The following is an 18,004-nucleotide window of genomic DNA, read 5'->3' as shown; positions in this document are numbered from 1 at the left end:
TTTTTTTCGGGGGTGCCGGCCGAAGGCGGGGAAACGCCGAGCGTGCCGCTAAGGGGCGTCGCGACGACACGGTCCCGTGTGGCATTCACCGGGGGCGCGCGAAAGGCGTTCCACTGCGTTTCCTTTCGCGGACGGGGTTGACGCGCATGGTTTGGCAGACGCGAGCGCGCGGTGCACACCGGCGAGTAACTGAACAGACGCGTTGGACGCGCGCTTTCTGAGGCTGCGAGGCGAGAACGCGGGGTACTTGCCCTGTAAGAGTACGCCACCCGGTGGGCTGTCCGTTCTGGCTGCCGCGGATTGGCTGGAGCTGCACGAGCGGGAATCTTTCGCCGTCGGCGTCGGTGTGATGTTCTGTATAAAGTCTAGGCGGGATAACACCGCGGGCGCGCTGGCTGTACGCTGTAGATGCGAGCGAAGCTTAGAAAAAACGATAGTATAAAATTGGCGAGGGGCACCGCCAGCCGTGTTGCCGGCGTGGCGCTTCGATGGTGCAAGAGATCACACCGAGGGAACGCAGTCAGCGTTTGTCAGCCGGCAAAGAAAGGATTACACAGGTTTCGCTTGATGGCTGTCGGTTTCGCACAGACCAGTGTATGCACCGCCGTGTAGTATGCCCATAGCTGCTCGATAGCAACGCTAATATCCGATTGAGCGCAGCGGGACGACGAGTCCTCTCGGCTTCGTCGCTTCCAAACGCAGTTCGCTTCTCTGGGAACCTTCTTGCCTCGACGAGCGGGTCGCGCATGCGTAAACATGACCACACAGCACGAAGGCGACGGCCCCGACGGCGTGAATGCACCACGAGCGGCCCTATAATTCCTATCGCAATAATTGCACGCAACATTTCCGCGCGTCTCCCACTCGAGGCACTTTGCGTGTGTATTTGAGGGCTTCTTTCACGCTCGGAAAAACAATTCTATGTAGCACATATTGAGAAACAGACAGCTCTGTCGAGTTCTTGATGTTGCTCCACAATTTTACCTTTGACAATTTTCATCGAATTATAATATTTGAGAAGTTGATTAATTCATTAGGAGTAATTATGTAATTAGATAAAATGCAAGTAATAATCAAACTATGTCCAAGCGACGGCAAACAACATTATACCTTGGTTATGTCCAGCCAGGTGGCATTTGCATATTTTTCAAACCTTGGTGCATGATAGTTGGGACACCCTGTATATGAATAGGCGGGGGGTGACATCGTTGCACGAAACAGCAAGCGAGGCAACTACTGCATGCTCACCAGAAAAAGCACCCTAGAGGCTACCAGGCGTCTCACAACGCAGGCGTAGGGAGCTTTGACACGCACGTACTCTCCCTGTTTTAAACAGCGTTTGTACGTGCATCTATGGAGGCTTTCTACACGAACGTTTCGAGGAGCACCGCCACCGGCGTTGATATTGACACGTGTAGTTGTTTATCTTCATCTGGTGACCGCGTTTCACCGCCTAACAAATGTTATCGCACAGCGGAGGACGCGCTTCCATGTATCGGAAGTTTCTCGAAAGTTATCGACGGCTCTATCCGCTGTATGTTATCGCCGGAACTTCTGTAATCTGATTTCATCGCGCAACGCGAATGATGTAGAACTTTCTGGAAGACACGCGGGCACCAGCGATTACTCTGGAAACTTCGATGACTGATGCATAAAAGCCGACGCGCTCGACCCGCTGATGAGGTTTTCGACGATAGCCGACTTTGTTCGCCGCTTTCGTTGTTCTTTGAGCGTAGCCTGCTTTCGAGGGCACAAGTTCGCCCAGTAAAACGCTAGTTTCGTCAATTACAGCTTTGCGCCGCCTTCTTCACCGTCACTACTATCAGCATCATCATCATCAGCCTGGTTACGCGCACTGCAGGGCAAAGGCATCTCCCATATTTCTCCAACGACCCCGGTCATGTACTAATTGTGGCCATGCTGTCCCTGCAAACTTCTTAATCTCATCCGCCCACCTAACTTTCTGTCGCCCCCTGCTACGCTTCCCTTCCCTTGGAATCCAGTCCGTAACCCTTAATGACCATCGGTTATCTTCCTTCCTCATTACATGTCCTGCCCATGCTCATTTCTTTTTCTTGATTTCAACTAAGATGTCATTAACTCGCGTTTGTTCCCTCACCCAATCTGCTCTTTTCTTATCCCTTAACGTTACACCTATCACTCTTCTTTCCATAACTCGTTGCGTCGTCCTCAATTTGAGTAGAACCCTTTTCGTAAGCCTCCAGGTTTCTGCCCCGTAGGTGAGTACTGGTAAGACACAGCTATTATAGACTTTTCTCTTGAGGGATAATGCCAACCTGCTGTTCATGATCTGAGAATGCCTGCCAAACGCACCCCAGCCCATTCTTATTCTTATTATATATTGTCACTATACGTGACAATATATGCATCGCACCTGAATGGTGCATGCACGGAGACCGAAGGAAAACCGTCAGTGTTGGTAGCGTCACGTGTACTGTCCCTTCCGCTCGCACCACTCTGTGTGATGTGGTGTGGTATATGCACACAGAGCTGCACAGCGGGAACGCCGTAGTGTTCGTGCATGCGCCCAGCATCGGAAGACAGGACGCTGCCTTCGTCTGCTGTATAAAGTCGACAGAGGGAAAGCCTGAAGGTGAGTGGGTGCTTCTGGCTTCGTCGTTTTTGCAGCCAGGCGTCGTGCGCGTCTCGATCCTGCGCGTCTGGAGACCTTCTAACTAAGGGTGGGCGAATATCGGTAGTTTCGAATACGAATCGATTATTGCACGCTAACTGATCGTATTTGTACATAAAAAAATGAACTATTTGGTATTTTCGAATGTACTCAACCAACCAAATATTTCGCAACAACCGACTGTTGAAAGTCTTGCTGCTGTTCTCCGTCTGCTAAACCGCAGCATCGGGAATTACCAGAAAGGAGACAACCACAAAAGCTTTCGAGGAAGCGTAGAAACAAAATAGATAATCCAAGTATTGTATTCGGTTTTGCGGCGGAGAGAAAGAAAAAGGTTTAATGACACGAAATGCACAGAAGTCGGCCTGAGGTACATTCCTGTAACCAGCTAATCTGCGCTGGGGGAAGGGGGAGAGGGAAAGAAAGAGGGAAGAAAGAGGGGCACGACGGGTGATGATGACGAGAGAATGAGGATGCAAAACATATAGCAAACAATTTGCACTACGCAACGAAGTTTACATGATAACCTGTGAGTTTTGCTTTTTGTCTGTGATTTAGGATTTTTGGCAGTTTATTCATGCAGCATTTTTATCTTTTGCGTTACTACCAGCTATGCTTTTCCTTTTTTCTGCCTTTTGCAGCGGGACATCTTACATGAGTTGGCGGGGCATTAAGTCCTTTAGCAGTATTTTAGTTTTTCTGTCCAGAATTTCTGATAATTTGTAGTCGACCATTTATGTTTTCTTTTGTAACGCTACACTCCATATAGCAGCCATTCATTCTTGGGAAGCCTGTTTGCAACCAGGCTCTATTGATATTGGAAGGCTGTTCGTGCAGCTTTTTAATGAGAATTTTTGCCCCATTGTTGTTTAAATCTTGCTCTTTGCCCGTTACAGGTAGCTGACTTTTTTTGGGCTAGCCAGTTCAGGCGTGGTATCTTACTATATATAGGAATACATATTGCTGTTTTAAATGCGTATATGCGCCTGCACTTGACTAGGTGATATCCGATTCGATATTCGATAATTACTATTCAATGTTTGAGTCGATATTGGGTACTTACTGCTCGTATTCGATTGCTGTTCGAAAATTTTCAAATTCTCCCGTCTCTCTTTCCAACCCTTAGCGCGCAAGCCTCGCGTGGCTTGTTGATGCCCTGACAGCACGATGGCGGTGCGAGCAGTGTCCGTGTAATTACTCTACAATCAAGAAATACTTCAATTCAACGAGTTAAACTTTTAGACTAATCTTCATAATTTCGATGTGATCGCCCACGCTACTAACGCTGACGAATTCCTGAAACAACAGGTGAGCGGGTTTCGTGGTTCTTCACTGCTGCGCCCAACTCCGCCACGGTGTTCAGCTGCGCATCTTCTAGAATACGTGCATGCGGAATGCATGGAAAGGCTGCGGTTTAACTTCAATGTACCGATGTTCAGAACAACCAATCAGTACATTTGCTTTCACTCTAGTGCTGTGAAATCACGGAGGTTAAAACGGCGGGTGGTCTCGATTTAGCTGACGGTATTTGCCTTGCGTAGAATACCTGGGGGACTGCGCGTGCGCAGTGCCACCGGGGCCGTGTCCATGGTACGCTGAGGTTCTCTTTAACTTAGACAAGTCGTTTCCTCTCGCAATTTATACGGGTCTTTAATGTGCGTTGTTACCGGTGGCGACCAAACCCTGTGGTGAGCTGTTTTCGCTTGCAGGCTGCGCTCTGGAAATGCATTGAGGGGCAAAGGGAAAGAATTAGCGGAGATCACTTGTTGCTGCAAAAACTCGCCTAAGAAATTAGTGAACAACAGTGTCGGCCTTCAGAGAAAGATGGCTGTGCCACTTTCAATTCTCTCGTGTCTGAGCAGAGAGAGAGAGAGAGAGAAAACATTTATTTATCATCAGTTTGGGCGACTTCCTCGCAGGGTGGAGCCCTTATTTCAGGGCCCCATTGGCTCGCGCCACTCCGCGTGCCCGCCGGATCAGCCGTCGCTGCTCTTGCGGGTCTGAGCTGGTCAGCGCAGTCTCCCAGGAGGAAGGGGAAGGTGAAGGAATAGGGGAGTAGCCCGGAGGGTGTGGGCATTCCCAGGTGCAATGATATACTGTGGGTTTTGCTCCACAATAGGGACAGTATGAGGGGGGGGGGAGAGAGAGAAGGGAAGACGGAAAGGCAGGGACGTTAACCAGACTGAGTCCAGTTTGCTACCCTACACGTGGGGAGGGGAATGGGGAATGAAAGAGGAAGAGAGAGAACTTAAGTGTAGGATGTCTATAGCCGGGCACTCAAGTCCGTTGCCCTCAGGTAGCGAAAAAGCGCTCGAACGGCTTTCTGGGCCAAGGAACTGTGAGGCCAGGCTCCCAAGATCTTCGCTTCCGTAAATGGCCTGTCATCCAGTCTATTTAAGGCACACTGGAGAGTCTCACGTTGATTATCGAAGCGAGAACAGTGGCACAGAAGGTGACTGATGGTCTCTTCACACTTGCACTTAGCGCACATTGGTGAATCCGCCATTCCAATACGGTAGCTGTAGGAGTTGGTGAATGCTACTCCTACCCGCAGCCGACACAGCAGTGTTGCGTCACGTCGTGGAAGGTTCGCTGGTAATGTAAGTTTCAGTGAAGGGTCGAGGCCGTGTAAACGACACTTAGAGTTCTGTGGTGTGTGCCAGCAACCTAACGTGATTGCACGAGCGAGACTGCGAAGCTCTCTTGCAGCGTCGACTCTGGATAAAGGTATAAGGAGTGTCGGTGAGCCAGCCTGGGCACGTCGGGCAGCGTCATCGGCGAGGTGATTACCAACGATGCCACAGTGTCCCGGCAGCCACTGAAATATGATATCATGTCCTCTTTCAGATGCGCAATGGCAGGTTTCGTTGATTTGTGTGTGGGGTGGAAGAGGTGAAGATAAAAGAGGCAGGGAAATGAATTAGTTTGAAGTTGTCGCCACGCGACGGCATCTTCTCGATTAAGGGAATTATGTGGTGGAGGGAAGCGTCTCCTGGTGTCTCTGTAATATTGTAGAGTTTCAGTGTAGGTCATTGGTTCTGTCGGTGCGTCGTCTGGGTTGGACAGCTCTTCCAATGGCGCCCGGTTAGCGAGCTCTCGGGCTACCGCATTAGCGCGTTCATTACCATGGAGAGAGGCGTGTCCAGGTGTCCAGACGATACGTACCCTGTGTAACGCTGTGGGGTGTAATGATGTAAGGATACGGTGTGTTTAGGGTGTCACCTTCCCTTGTGCCAAAGTCCTGCAGGCGGTCTGAGAATCTGTGACCACTGTTATAGGTCCATCCGGCGCCGGCATGGTTGAAGCGTGTACGATGGCTAGGGCAATAGCAGCCTCTTCCGCCGTGCCACTGTCCACAGTGTTGAGCAGTTACCTCGCGCATTAGCACAGTGCCGGGAGAGGAATGTGAATTCCCAGAGTAACACAACGCGAGTGCTTAACTGTTTGCGTAGTGCATTGAATATGGAGCACAGTGTCAGCAGCTGGTGAGAGCTCTTTCGGGACGCTGAATTTTCCTTCAGTTTCAGTAAAGGAAATCAAGTAAAGTGTCCGGATAACATTTCGACAGATGGAAGGTACCGACGCATCCATGTGCCATTCCACCGGCCGCCGCCTTTGTGTATCTCGATTATTTGAAACTCGGCCACGAAGGCTCGCATTTGACGGGGAAAAGAAAGAAACTCGAGCACCGTCCACCCTGGCATCGCCCCTGCATTCTCGTTTAGGGCTGGCGTGTCCAGCGTACGAAACGCATCAGGAGCTGTCAGCGTGCAACGGATAGCACAATAAAATAATAATAATAATAAAGAAGTAAGACAAAACAAAAATAAGAAAGCAAGCGGAGAGAAACAAAGAAGAGAAAGAGCAATGTTTACATTTCTTTCCACTTGCTCCTCATCCCGGAGAAAGCAGGCTGGACGAGAAAGTGAAAGCCCGCGCTTCGCGGCGTCCCAGAAACGCCGATTTGGGGCGTGCATCACGCCGCTTGTCTCGCCGCCGTCTAGCATATCTCCCGTCCCGCTCTCGTTGATGGACAGCGCGGAGTGGTTTTAAAATAGTTGCGGCAGGCGGTCAGGTACACTGGCCTCACGGCATGCGGGATAGAAGTACACGCCTGTGCGCTAGCTGCCTCCGGCTTCGTCTCTTTCTACCTCTCGCTTCGAGGTTTTCTCTCTCTCTCTCTCTCTCTCTCTCTAGCATCTTCAAGGCTGCGGCCTTCTTCGCCCACCACCGAACAACAGAGCGGAGTGGTGCAAGGTGTACGACCTGTGTCAGTGTCCGCAGTCAGGAGAGAAGTTCGCAGTGAACAAGCGCGCCGGTCAGGGGGCTGCCGCGCTTATAATGTAAATACATTTTTTTGTGTCTGCGTGTCGTACAAATGTGGGCGAGTCGTTTATCGGCCGTCGCGAAGGCTCTTGCGGCCAGCGTGTCGTCCGACCACACTGCGGCAATGTGACCTTGTTTCTCAAGCGATCCCCCATCACTGGGCACTATACTGCAAAGCCTGTATGTACGTGAAAAGTAGCGCAGTCTGCGACCGCGCGGAGGCCATGTCTCTCGGGAAGATTCGTGGCTTCGTTGTGCACTGTGGTTTCCTTTCTCCTGTCGTGGTTGCGAAGGCAGCGCGTACTGACGAAGGGAAATATATAGAAGGAAACGATTGGGCGCACTAAACACATTACAGAGACCGCTCTGTCACGATGACAAGTGCGTTTTGTTTTGTTTTTTTTTTTTTGCGTGAGAGCGGAGCATGCAGAGCTCCACGCTCGACCCTGTGCTTACGCCGTGGCTTCCCCATATATACAGGCGATACAGAGATTGCGGAATTTCCGCTGGTGCAAGCAAGTTGTCTCCGTAAATACTTCCGACTGACCTACCAACAACAACAACAAAAAAAAAAACACAGAAGAAGAAAGGAAGGAAACGCCACGAGACCTTCAAGATCAAATAGCATTCGTGCAAAACTGGAAGACCCCTATCTTTTAATTTGGAAATATATGCGCCATCTATGGAAGGTTCAGGTGAAGCGAATCAATAACATCGCGGTGGTCATGACGCTTTCTGGCCTCGTCTCTGTCGCATTGTAAGCAGGCTACCACGGCAGCTACCTAACAGCGGAGACGTCGTGAAAGTACGCTGGTCCGCCCAAAATTGCATGATATAGCGGCACGGGGGCTTCACCAAAAGGTGTCATGCGCAGGTGGCGTATGGAACGTCGTGGTGCTGTGATGGGCTTGGTGCAGGCAGAGTATTTATTTATTTATTTATTTATTTATTTATTTATTTATTTATACTGCAACCCTATTTCATGGCTATACCAAGAGGGGGGGGGCGGAAACAGAACAGTAACTTAAGACAAACAAGGCAAACGCAAGCAAAATCAAATATATTTGAACCGTTAACACAGAGGAGCAATCAAGCAAAGAATAAAAGAAAATAATACGGGTAAAGCAAATTATATACTTGAAAAGTACTCTTCTGTAGCTACTAAATGCTAATTTAATGGCAAGGAACTAACAGTACTGGGCAGTGAATTACAATGTTTTACTGTACGGGGGGGGGGGGGGGGGGCTGCATTTGAACATGTCAGTATGACAAAAGAAAAAAAGAAGCGTTAAGTTCAAAGCACGAGAATTACGAGCACAACTTTCTTCAGCAAGTGCGCTATAACTGCAGTTGCACAAGCCAGAGACAGAGCTACAGACGGCATGCAACATACGATGAGGAATTAGCCAGTTGGGACACCTGCGAGCAAAAACTACAGGAGCTCCTTGGGAAGTCAGACCAGCGCGAGCGATCAGCGGAGAAGAAACTTTCGTACCGGGCCCAAACACCAGCTGAACCGTACGCCGGGCACATTTAAGGCGTATTAGCTCTGCAGCCAGTCGACGATAAAATGGCGAAGCTCATGAAGTCAGCTTTATTCCTAAAGGCCTTGCCGATTATGCCTTTAATTAGCAAGTCTGAGCGTGTCTGGTATTCCGGTAAACGCAAGCGGACTGGGCGTTCTACCGGATGAGCAGAGGCGCAAACAGGGACGGTCTGCAGGGTGCAGCCACCTGGTGGTGCAGATCTCATGCGGACAAATGCAGGGCTAATAGTGAAGTAACCAAGAGTTACTAAACAGCGTGGACATAGAAAATACGCGAAAAGAGACAGAGACTACTTGCCGAAATAACAAGCGCAGTGAAAAGGGAGAGTGTAAGTGACTATATCGCAGGCACCGCCTGTCCCTTCCCGCATAGCCATAAATCAGCTGTCGTGCTCGGGCTGTGCATTACGCTGACAGCGGTTCGCTCCGTTCCAGTACACCTCGACCGCGATCTCGGAGGGATGGATGGATGGATGCAAAACTTTAATAAGATCTCGGAGGGATGAACATTTCATTTCTTTTATGAACTTATCGTGATTGCCAGCGTCCCTAAGCTTATTTCGGCGCGCTGCCACGGGAGCATCACGTCCAAAAGCAGGCGTGTTCAATCTGTAAATTCTTTCGTCCGTAATGTCATGTTTAATCTGACAGGTTTAATCTGTAAGTTGTTGAAGGAACACTAAGGAGAAAAATTAAGTTGAGTTGTATTAGTAAAAAAAAAAAATGCTTCTGCAATAGCAAGACGGGCTACTTCATTCCTTACACGAACAATATGCGCTATTCAACTGCATTTCAACAGACATTCTATTGAATGTAACGTAATGTCAACAGAAAACCGACGGTATCTCTATAATAACTTTTGTGGGAGCTCAGGAGTAGGCTTGGCGAACAAGAAAAGAGGCAAAATCGAAATACAAGTACGCCACTCTAAAGTTCCGGCTGCTTGCTTGCCATGACGTCATGGAACTTGACGCCAATAGTGGGGATTATAGTTATTGGCTTACTGATAATTAGAAGCCCTCACATTAGAGGAACAAAAAGCCGAAACTATAGTTTACACAGATTTTCCTGCGCGTAGACGGATCAAACAGGAGAAAGTTATTCTGAAATCCGTGACGTCACAGCGACGAGTCAGCGCTGAGGTTAAATTAAAGCAAGGGTAGCTACAGCTTTCGCTTTTTCCATAAATACGTCTTCCTTCCCTGTGCATGAATGTAGAACTTTGAAAGAAGTCTACGAGCGTAAAGTGATTCAGTCTTGCTCTTTACTGTATAGCGTCCATTTAACTGTAGTCAGAAAGGCCATCCAGCCAGGCCTAACCTCACCAGGAAATTTTCAACCTAAAGCCGCAGCTTTTTAATATACACGCGAACCTACCAAACATTCGCACACACATACGCACGTCGTAACGCGTCACGAAACAACCACTGCTTGGAAAGTCAACAGAGGCATTCACCTTTCATTTTCGTCTACCTGCCGCACGCAACTTTCACTCACGCGCCAGTTAACGCAACACTAACCACTCGTCACCAATTTCGCTCGCGTGTGGACATTCACCAAGCCGCTGGTTGTTTACTCACGTCACATACGTATTCAGCGCCAGCAGTCGCGCGTGCATTCGGGTCGCGTCGCCCCGCGCTCAAAGGCAGCGGGCAGCTCCGACGAACGCGGCTTCCAGGCTCTCCCTGCTGGGCGCCTCGCATCGCTTATCGGAATCCGGACGAGAGAAGCGGCGCGGACACGTAGTCATGAATAAGCGAAAGCTTACGCTGACTCCGCGGCCAGCCCCGCCACTCCTTTATCGGTGCTAGAGTGTTCTTCTCTGGACCTTTCTTTCTCTTCATTTCCCTTTCTTCCGCTGAGTGAGAATCGGCCTAGTTTGGCTTTCACTTTTCCTCAAGAGACGTCTTGAAACCAGCTCTCTCGAGTGCCGTCTCTTCTTTCGCTTCTTCCTCTATAGCTCGTCTTTTTGTGTGTGCGTGTGTGCGTGTGTATACGTGTGTATGTGCTTCAACATTTTTTTTCCGCAGCGCTTCCGAGCCTGGACTTTCTGTACGGCGGCTTATCGCTTCCCTTTGTCTGCCCGGGCTCTATACGCCGCGTTGACCCGTTAAATAGCTTTAGGGGTGCTTTACACTCGCTTGTCCTCAGTCGTCACGGCTTGTCTTGTCGGCTTTCACACTAAGCTATATCTGCCTTGCTTCCTTTTGTTTCTTTCTTTCTTCTTTTTTCTCTCTCTCTCTCTCTTTTGACGAAATAATTTTTTTGCGATGCTCCTTTGCCGAGCCTCCTATGTGGGACGACAGAATGTGCGTGTTACGTGCCGTTACGTGGGTCCTCAGGCGTGCGATTGGGTCTTTTGGAGTTGCGTCCTTCTGCAAGCGACTGTCGTAATGGGACAGAGGTGGGCGTCGAGGAAAAGGTTCGTATATTCAAATGGCGGCTCACGGGCATTGGAGAAGGGTAGGTGGCCGTGGCAGTACGTGTTAATAAGCACCGATTGATTAGCAAGCACGGTGAATAGCGTAGTGCGAGATAAATTCATTCCCAGTGTGTGCGGCGAAATACATGGACGTTCGAGTTATTTTAATGCTTCGATGCATAAAACGGTGCTTTATGTTAAAGAAATTGTCCATTTGTTCCTGAGGGCGAAGGACTGACTGCGTTATGGTTGCACTTGATGTTCTTGGACGGTGTTCTATCTCTACGTGGGTCCCACAAACGCGACGTGGCTCTTAAAAGTTTTAAGGCCTGTAATGGTATCGCACAGACGCCACTAAGCTGCCCGAAAAGAGCCGCGATACTAAAGCTACAACACTTCCAGGTTCGACAACTGATGTTGTTCTGCACTTTTAACATTTCATAGTCTGAGAAGATTTAAGGTAAAAGACATCCGCTGTAAATGTTACGTTTCATGACATTTGCGTGTGGGCTGCCGTTCTCAAAATTCTGAAATATGATTCAGTCAGGAACGTAAGACCTGGTATGAGGAACGTCTGTGATAGAATAGTGCAGCAATATAACCCGCATATACGGCATGGATAGCAATGTAGCATACAAATACCTGAATATACGCGGAGCCGCGCGGCAATGCCGACGGTGACGTTAACGGCAAAAGTGTCCATATAATTGCTATCGCAACAAAAAAGGTATGCTGAACTACAGTGCAGCTTTACCGCAAGTTTGACGGAGCATATCTCCAAACCGGTGTCACATTCAAAATTCGTTCCAACTGGATGTGCCTTGAAAACCAACGCCTCCTAGATAGCAAGCCTGCGCACTCCGCTTTATGACGCCATCCATGGTTCTTGGACCGAAAGTTACATTGCCAAGCCCGGCGTGACGAAAGCGTTGACGTCAAAAACACCGCGGCTTGCTAGGGAGCGTCCCCGTTAGATTCTGTGGCAGTCGGACAAGGTATAGCATGACGCCACCGATCTAAGTGCACCTGCCTTGTGCTACCTAAAAGGCGTTGGGCAAACCTGACGGACGGCCTCAATTCATAAATTGCGATATATGCCGTAGAGTCGCATAAGTTGCAGAGTTTGACGGTGCTTGAAACTCTTGAAACTTTAGGCAATTCTATGCCCGCGTTGCTCGCTACGTATGTTGGGTGAGGCATTTTAGTAATCAAAGTGCCCCGTCCTCTCCCACCAACTTAATGAGTGTATTTTGCTTATAGCAGCGCTGTAGACGCGTGTTACTGAGCTCATAGAGAGAGAGATAATTTAATTGAAAGAAGCCAGAGAGGTCGGCCAGAGCTAAGGCACTCTAGCCTCCTACTCTGCATAGGGGGAGGGGGAACGGGGACATAAAGGTGTGACGAGGGATGATGATGACATAGCAAGAGGGTTGCGCAAAGGTGAAAGCAAGTTCAACACTCTGATGATAAACATTCACAAATGTCATCCATGAAGACACTATCAGGTTTCGTATCAAGTCTGTAGTCACCAGTTCAAGTGAACTTAAAAATAGGGGCGCTAGGACGAAGCTGGCGTGTGGGCCTCCCCTGCGTGAACAGCACAAGCGCCAAACAAAATCTTTATAGCATATAAAGACCTGCGATAAGCGGCTCTAGCACGGCGAGCCATTGTAGGGGACATTTAGCGGCCGGTGTCTCGAGACCACCGAGAATCACACGCATTCACTCTACTAGGTGCTTCAGAATTTTTTTTTTACACTCTCCTTCTCATTGTGTTCACTTACTTGCGTGCCCTTAGTGTCACCGGTTTCATTGGGCCTATAATTCTTGGCTTCATGGTGCAAGGGACCACTAGGACCCGCTGGCATGGCCGTGGGCCTAGAGGGCAGCAAAGGCCATTCCGTGTCTGTATCAGCCGGTGGAGGTGAATGTTTGCCGCGTGCTCTCGTCGGCCTTGAATTATCAGTAGACGCCGTTACAGTCCTCGATTCACGCACAGACAGAGGTGGTCGTGGCACCTGTGCCACGCTAGGTAGTTCTCCTGAAATGGTTTTGTGATGCTTAAGTTCTGTCGCGAGCGTTGGTCACTTTGACGAAGAGATTGAACAGCTTCTTTACGTGAAGATTGGTCTCTTGGCATTTTTCGAAGAATACGAACCTCTTGTTTCATCTTCGGGCATTCCTTCGAAGTCGCTTCGTGAGAGCCAGTGCAGCCGGGACATTTAAATGAGGAGGCCGCACAGTCGGTGGTATCATGCTCTCCGCCGCAACGCGAGCAGGTGGCTTAGCTTCTACAGACAGCGCTCACGTGTCGTACCTTGTGACATTTCCGGCACTGAATAGGCCTCGGAACGAATGGTCGTACTCGAGGTATAACGTAGCCCACTTTGACAGACGCTGGTAATGTCGAAGAAGCAAATATTAACTTGATACATCGGGAGTTCCCCAAGCGGTGAATCTCAAGAATGCGCACTGATGACCTCAAAAGACTCTCGAGGTTCGCATGCTTGATTTCAAGCTCCACGTCGGAAATCACTCCAGTTGTTGACTCCTTCCCGTAAGTAATAAAGGAGCGGACGGGGATTGCGCTTAACTACATGTGGAATGGTCTTTAACTTCTCAAGTATTGCGGAATTTTCCACATGTATTGTCAGGATGGTCTTGCGAGCATTGATCCTGATCTCGTTAATTTGCCCAAGGGCCACACTTTCAAAATATTCCGTTAGAAACTGCCTGCTGAGGGAGTTCATGCTGTGTGACGTCGAGAGCGGCACGTAAGAAACCATGAAGGATTCTTGCTCACTCTGATGCGATGAAGTCGCCTCAGTCGACATACGGCACATCTTCTTCATGCGGCGGCCCATGATTACGGTGTACTCACTTTCAGAGTCCATGGCTTCTGGCGTTGAGCTCTCCCAGGAATCGAGCTGGTCCGAGCTTCCAAAGGCACGTCGTCCAAAAATAAGCGACGAAGTAGACGACTGACCTTGTTCAAGTGGTCGTGGGAACATCTCTTGCTCATCCTTGATGAAATGACTTTCACGAAAATGGCAAGAACGTAAAAAAAAATGCATAACAGCGAGAAGCCCAGAGCACCAGTGAGCTCTGGGCACTTCTCTGGGCTCATAGAAGGTTAAAAAAACTTATGGGGTTTCACGTGCCAAAACCACGATCTTATTATGATGAACTGGGGACTGTGGACCACCTGGGGTTCTTTAACGTGCACCTAAATCTAAGTACACGTTTTTTTTTCACATTCCGATCCCATCGAAATACGGCCGCCGTGGCCGGGATTTGATCCCGCGGCTTCGTGCTTAGCAGACAGCCCCATAGCAACTATGCAACGACGGCGGGTAGGGTAGAAAAAAAAAGAGAGAGATAGAGGAATATAGGAAGGCAGGGATGTAGACCAGTCAAGGGTCCGGTTGGCTACCCTACGCTGGGGGAAGGAAGAAGGGGAAGAAAGAGAAGGGAGAGAGAAGGTGTAGATACGTGTACGGACAGTACTTGAGTTAAAGCCGCTCTCGTAAATCAGAAGTTCTGAGAAAGTACAAAAGTGCATTCACTGCCTTCTGAGCCGATGATCGGTGAGGATGGTGCTCTAGTATACTGTCTGTTCACTCAGAGGACGATCATCGAATTTCCTCAATGCGTTGGACAAAGATTGTCTTTGGGCTTGAAATTGAGGACAATGGCACAATAAGTGGTCAATGTTCTCCTCGCATCCGCAAACATCACATGTAGGACTATCAGCCATTCCAATTAGTACTGAGTAGGCATTCGTGAAGGCAACTCCAAGCCACAACCGACACATAAGAGACGCTTCGCGTCGGTGCAGGCCGGCCGGAGGTCTGAGTTGAAGTGACAGGTTTAGTCTGTGCAGTCTTGCGCGCCTTGCATGTGCGGTATTCCACTCTGCTAAGGAGATCTTGTGAGTTAGATTGCCAAGTTGTCTCGCGGCGTCGCTCTTTGAGAGAGAAATGGGGACGCAGCGGTCTTCTTGGTTTGACGTCCGAGCTGCCTTATCTGCCTCATCATTTCCTATGATAACGCAATGACTTGTTGTCCACTGAAAATAGATATCATGGCCTTTTTCTCCTACGTGAGGGACAAGTTCCACGATTTCTCACGTGAGCTGATCGTGAGTTCCATGTCGGAGAAACGACTGCACACGTTGCAAGGCCGGCCTTCAATCGCAGAAGACTGCCTATTTCCTAGCACTCTCAGCACTTATCACATGAAGCGCGTCGCGGAGAGCCGCAAGCTCTGCACCTGTAGACGTAGTGAAACGGGAAGAAAAAAAAGTTAAAAATAAACCTTGGTAGGTAAGTGTTCCTATTTGCGACGTTGCTCGCTTCGAGCGCCGTGACAACGTTGTCTAACAGGGCATCGCACCGTCGCTCTGTAATCACATGCTGTCGGCGCACCTGCTGCCTGTGCAAGTGCATGACAGCGGGTTAGTGTTCGCGGCGCAGCACGCGACCTTCAGAGTCCCAGTCGTGCGCGTTAGCTAAACGTCGTGGCTAGCGTACCGCGCGCGTTTCCTACTAACGACCGCATAAGTCCATTGGTGTAGCGTTGGCTGCGCGTTCAGCTCGTGCATGCAGTATCGCCGACGGAGCTCACTGATTTCAAATCCGTTATAACCGCTCCGTATGTACAGCCCACCAAAAACGCGGTCCCTTCGTTGATTTCCCCGGTGCTTCACTGTATGTGCGCGACTTTCTACATCGACCGCGTGCAACATCGCTAACGAACAGCACCATGCAGGGACTCCTTGCCATGCGAGCTGGCGCACGGAACACGCACCCGCGGGTCGGAGCAGCTTGTCTGACAGCATTCGTTGCAGTGGGTCACGGGATCTCAAAGAAAAAAAACTAAGAAAAGGAATCTCAGGACAGTTCTTCCAATTACCCATAGGGAAGGTAGGCGTCGAGTGCGCTCCATGTCCGAGCCCGAAGAACGAAATGAATGGTTTCGTCGAATAGCGTATTTATAGATCGCTATCGGCAACGCGAGAAATGAGGAAGCGGACGGCTGTGACGCACTGCGCTCGCAGCCACGGTCGTTTCGTGGACGCTCTCACGAGTATCAAAGGCGGCGCGTTGCGACGCGCCACCCTGCCTGGGATTTCCCGCAGCAACTGTGTGAGTCAAAGAGCAATCTGTGCCGTGATATAGATCCGTGGCGTTGCACTGCTTAGCACGTGGTCGCGGGGGCAATCCCGGACGCGGCCGCCGCATCCCGATGGGGGTAGCGTGCGATTGCATAGTGCACAGTGCCATTGCATGCCCGTTAAAGAAGCCCAGGATGTCGTGATTAATCCAGAACTTTCCAATACGGCGTGCCATATAAGCAGGTCGTGGTTTTTGCAAGTGAAACCCCAGAATATTATTTTACGAGTCATTTGGAGGATTCCGGCAAAAGCAGTGTGGCGGAAGGGCTGAAACGCACTAAGCGTGCCGAGGCCTGTTTATTTCTTTTTTTTTTGTGCGACGAGATGGTAGATGGGAGGGTGACCGCATGTTGGTCCACCCCTTCTGGAATCATTCTGCAACAGGCGGAAGCCGTCTCTGAACGGCTACTTTCTGCAGCTGCAGGCAGGTGGCGATAGCCGGTAATGCTTGCGCCGTCGTGGCAGCACCTTGAACGCTCATCAGGGTAGGCAAGTTTGCATTTTTTAAATCTTAAAAATTACGTAATTTACTGTGCCACGTGTTAGACTGAACGACGCAGACTGCAAATTCGTTCTGCGAAACTTGAGCAAGAACAGTGCAGCGGTGAGAGCGAAATTTTTTTTCGAACATTTCAAGCGAAGTATGCAGGTCCCTGTAATACCCTCATAGGACCCCACGCATTCGTATGCAGCACATCGTGGCACGAGTTACATAAAGATTACAGACGTGTGGCAGACGGCCGGACGGATTTCCGAGGGAAGCAGCCCTAGAATGCTAACGCATTAAAACGAGAAAACGGCATGCCGTCGCGAGACCCCCGCGGCAGAACTGATTACTGGGAGCAACGACGCGTTGGCGTCCGGCGTGTCTACACAATCTGCGCGCGCAGCGGCAGCGTCCCACACTCGATGTTTATTAACCTGTAGATTCTTGCCATAGCACAGGCCGTATTTCAAACTTTACGCGCGCTCCAGACTGGTCTTGATTAGGCGGAAAACGATATGGTCAGTGGTGCGTTTAGAAAAATCTTATCACTGCACTGACAAGTCAATACAATTGCGATATTGCAATTCAGAATTGCAGTATTGCAGTTCAATGCAGCATACTATGTACGCTGCTTAGAAAAAAACTTATTTACACTGTTTATAGAGAGAGAGAGAGCAAAGACGGGAAAGGCAGGGAGGTCAGCCAGACGAGCGTCCGGTTTGCTACCCTACACTGGAGGAAGGGAAAGGGGGAACATAAAGAGGAAAGTGGGATAGAGGGAGCACTGTGTGTGCACGCAGCAAAGCGCCTTGAAATCAGTCAAGTCCAAGCAAGTGCTCCGCCGATACGTTAGGCTGCCGTCATTCTGCTGTCTGAAGGTAATCTCGGTGCTTCCCCATAGCTGGTGGTGCACGTTGAAGTCACCTGTGAAGACCAAGGAGCCATTTGTCGTCAGCAGTACGTTGCATTAAAGTAAAACCCAGCCCGTTTGACTCCAACGCGAATAGAATGCTGCGGGCGCACTATGTACAAGAAATAACAAAAGTAACCTTATGTGCAAACTATGTCCGCGGATAATACATAAGGAAACAGTACAAAACAGAAACTTTGAATGTACGATTGTCAAGAACCATGTATATAATACAGGAAAAGATAATTGAAAATGAAACTAGAAAGATTATTCGAAAGTGACTATTATCGCCATCTCGGGCGAAAGACTGGATGAACTGACCCAATTTGGACTCGAACAACCGGGCACGACCACTGGCGAAGAAAGTCATGTTCTCCCAGAAAGAAGAGCTCGTACGAAAGGAAGGCGAACATCTCTCGCCTCAGCCGGCCCAGTACAGGCCACATTGCATGACAGGGACAGTTACTTGCCCCAGCTTCGCAAC

The 18,004-nt window shown here is 49.6% G+C and overlaps 1 protein-coding gene across 5 annotated transcripts in view; it reads right to left on the bottom strand.

Annotated features, from left to right (window-relative positions):
- LOC135907150 (trypsin-1-like) overlaps nucleotides 1-18,004 on the bottom strand; it is a 119,992-nt gene that overhangs the window by 28,337 nt on the left and 73,651 nt on the right. For 3 of the 5 annotated variants that reach the window (XR_010565908.1, XR_010565909.1, XM_065438802.1), the window contains exon 1: nucleotides 10,106-10,222. The exons of 1 other annotated variant lie outside the window; for it this stretch is intronic. Coding sequence is in view for 1 of the 4 variants with exons in the window: in XM_065438802.1 (XP_065294874.1) it covers nucleotides 10,106-10,143 (38 nt within the window). In the remaining 3 variants the exon portion in view is untranslated. Of the gene's footprint in view, nucleotides 1-9,981; nucleotides 10,085-10,105; nucleotides 10,223-18,004 lie in introns of those variants that run through there. One more of the 5 variants, XM_065438804.2, reaches the window with a different exon arrangement.

The sequence above is a fragment of the Dermacentor albipictus genome, chromosome 4 (genome assembly GCF_038994185.2).
Source record: "Dermacentor albipictus isolate Rhodes 1998 colony chromosome 4, USDA_Dalb.pri_finalv2, whole genome shotgun sequence".
NCBI classification, from domain to species: Eukaryota; Metazoa; Arthropoda; class Arachnida; order Ixodida; family Ixodidae; genus Dermacentor; species Dermacentor albipictus.
Note: the sequence above shows the minus strand (reverse complement) of the source record. Positions and strands in the feature narration are given on the sequence as shown.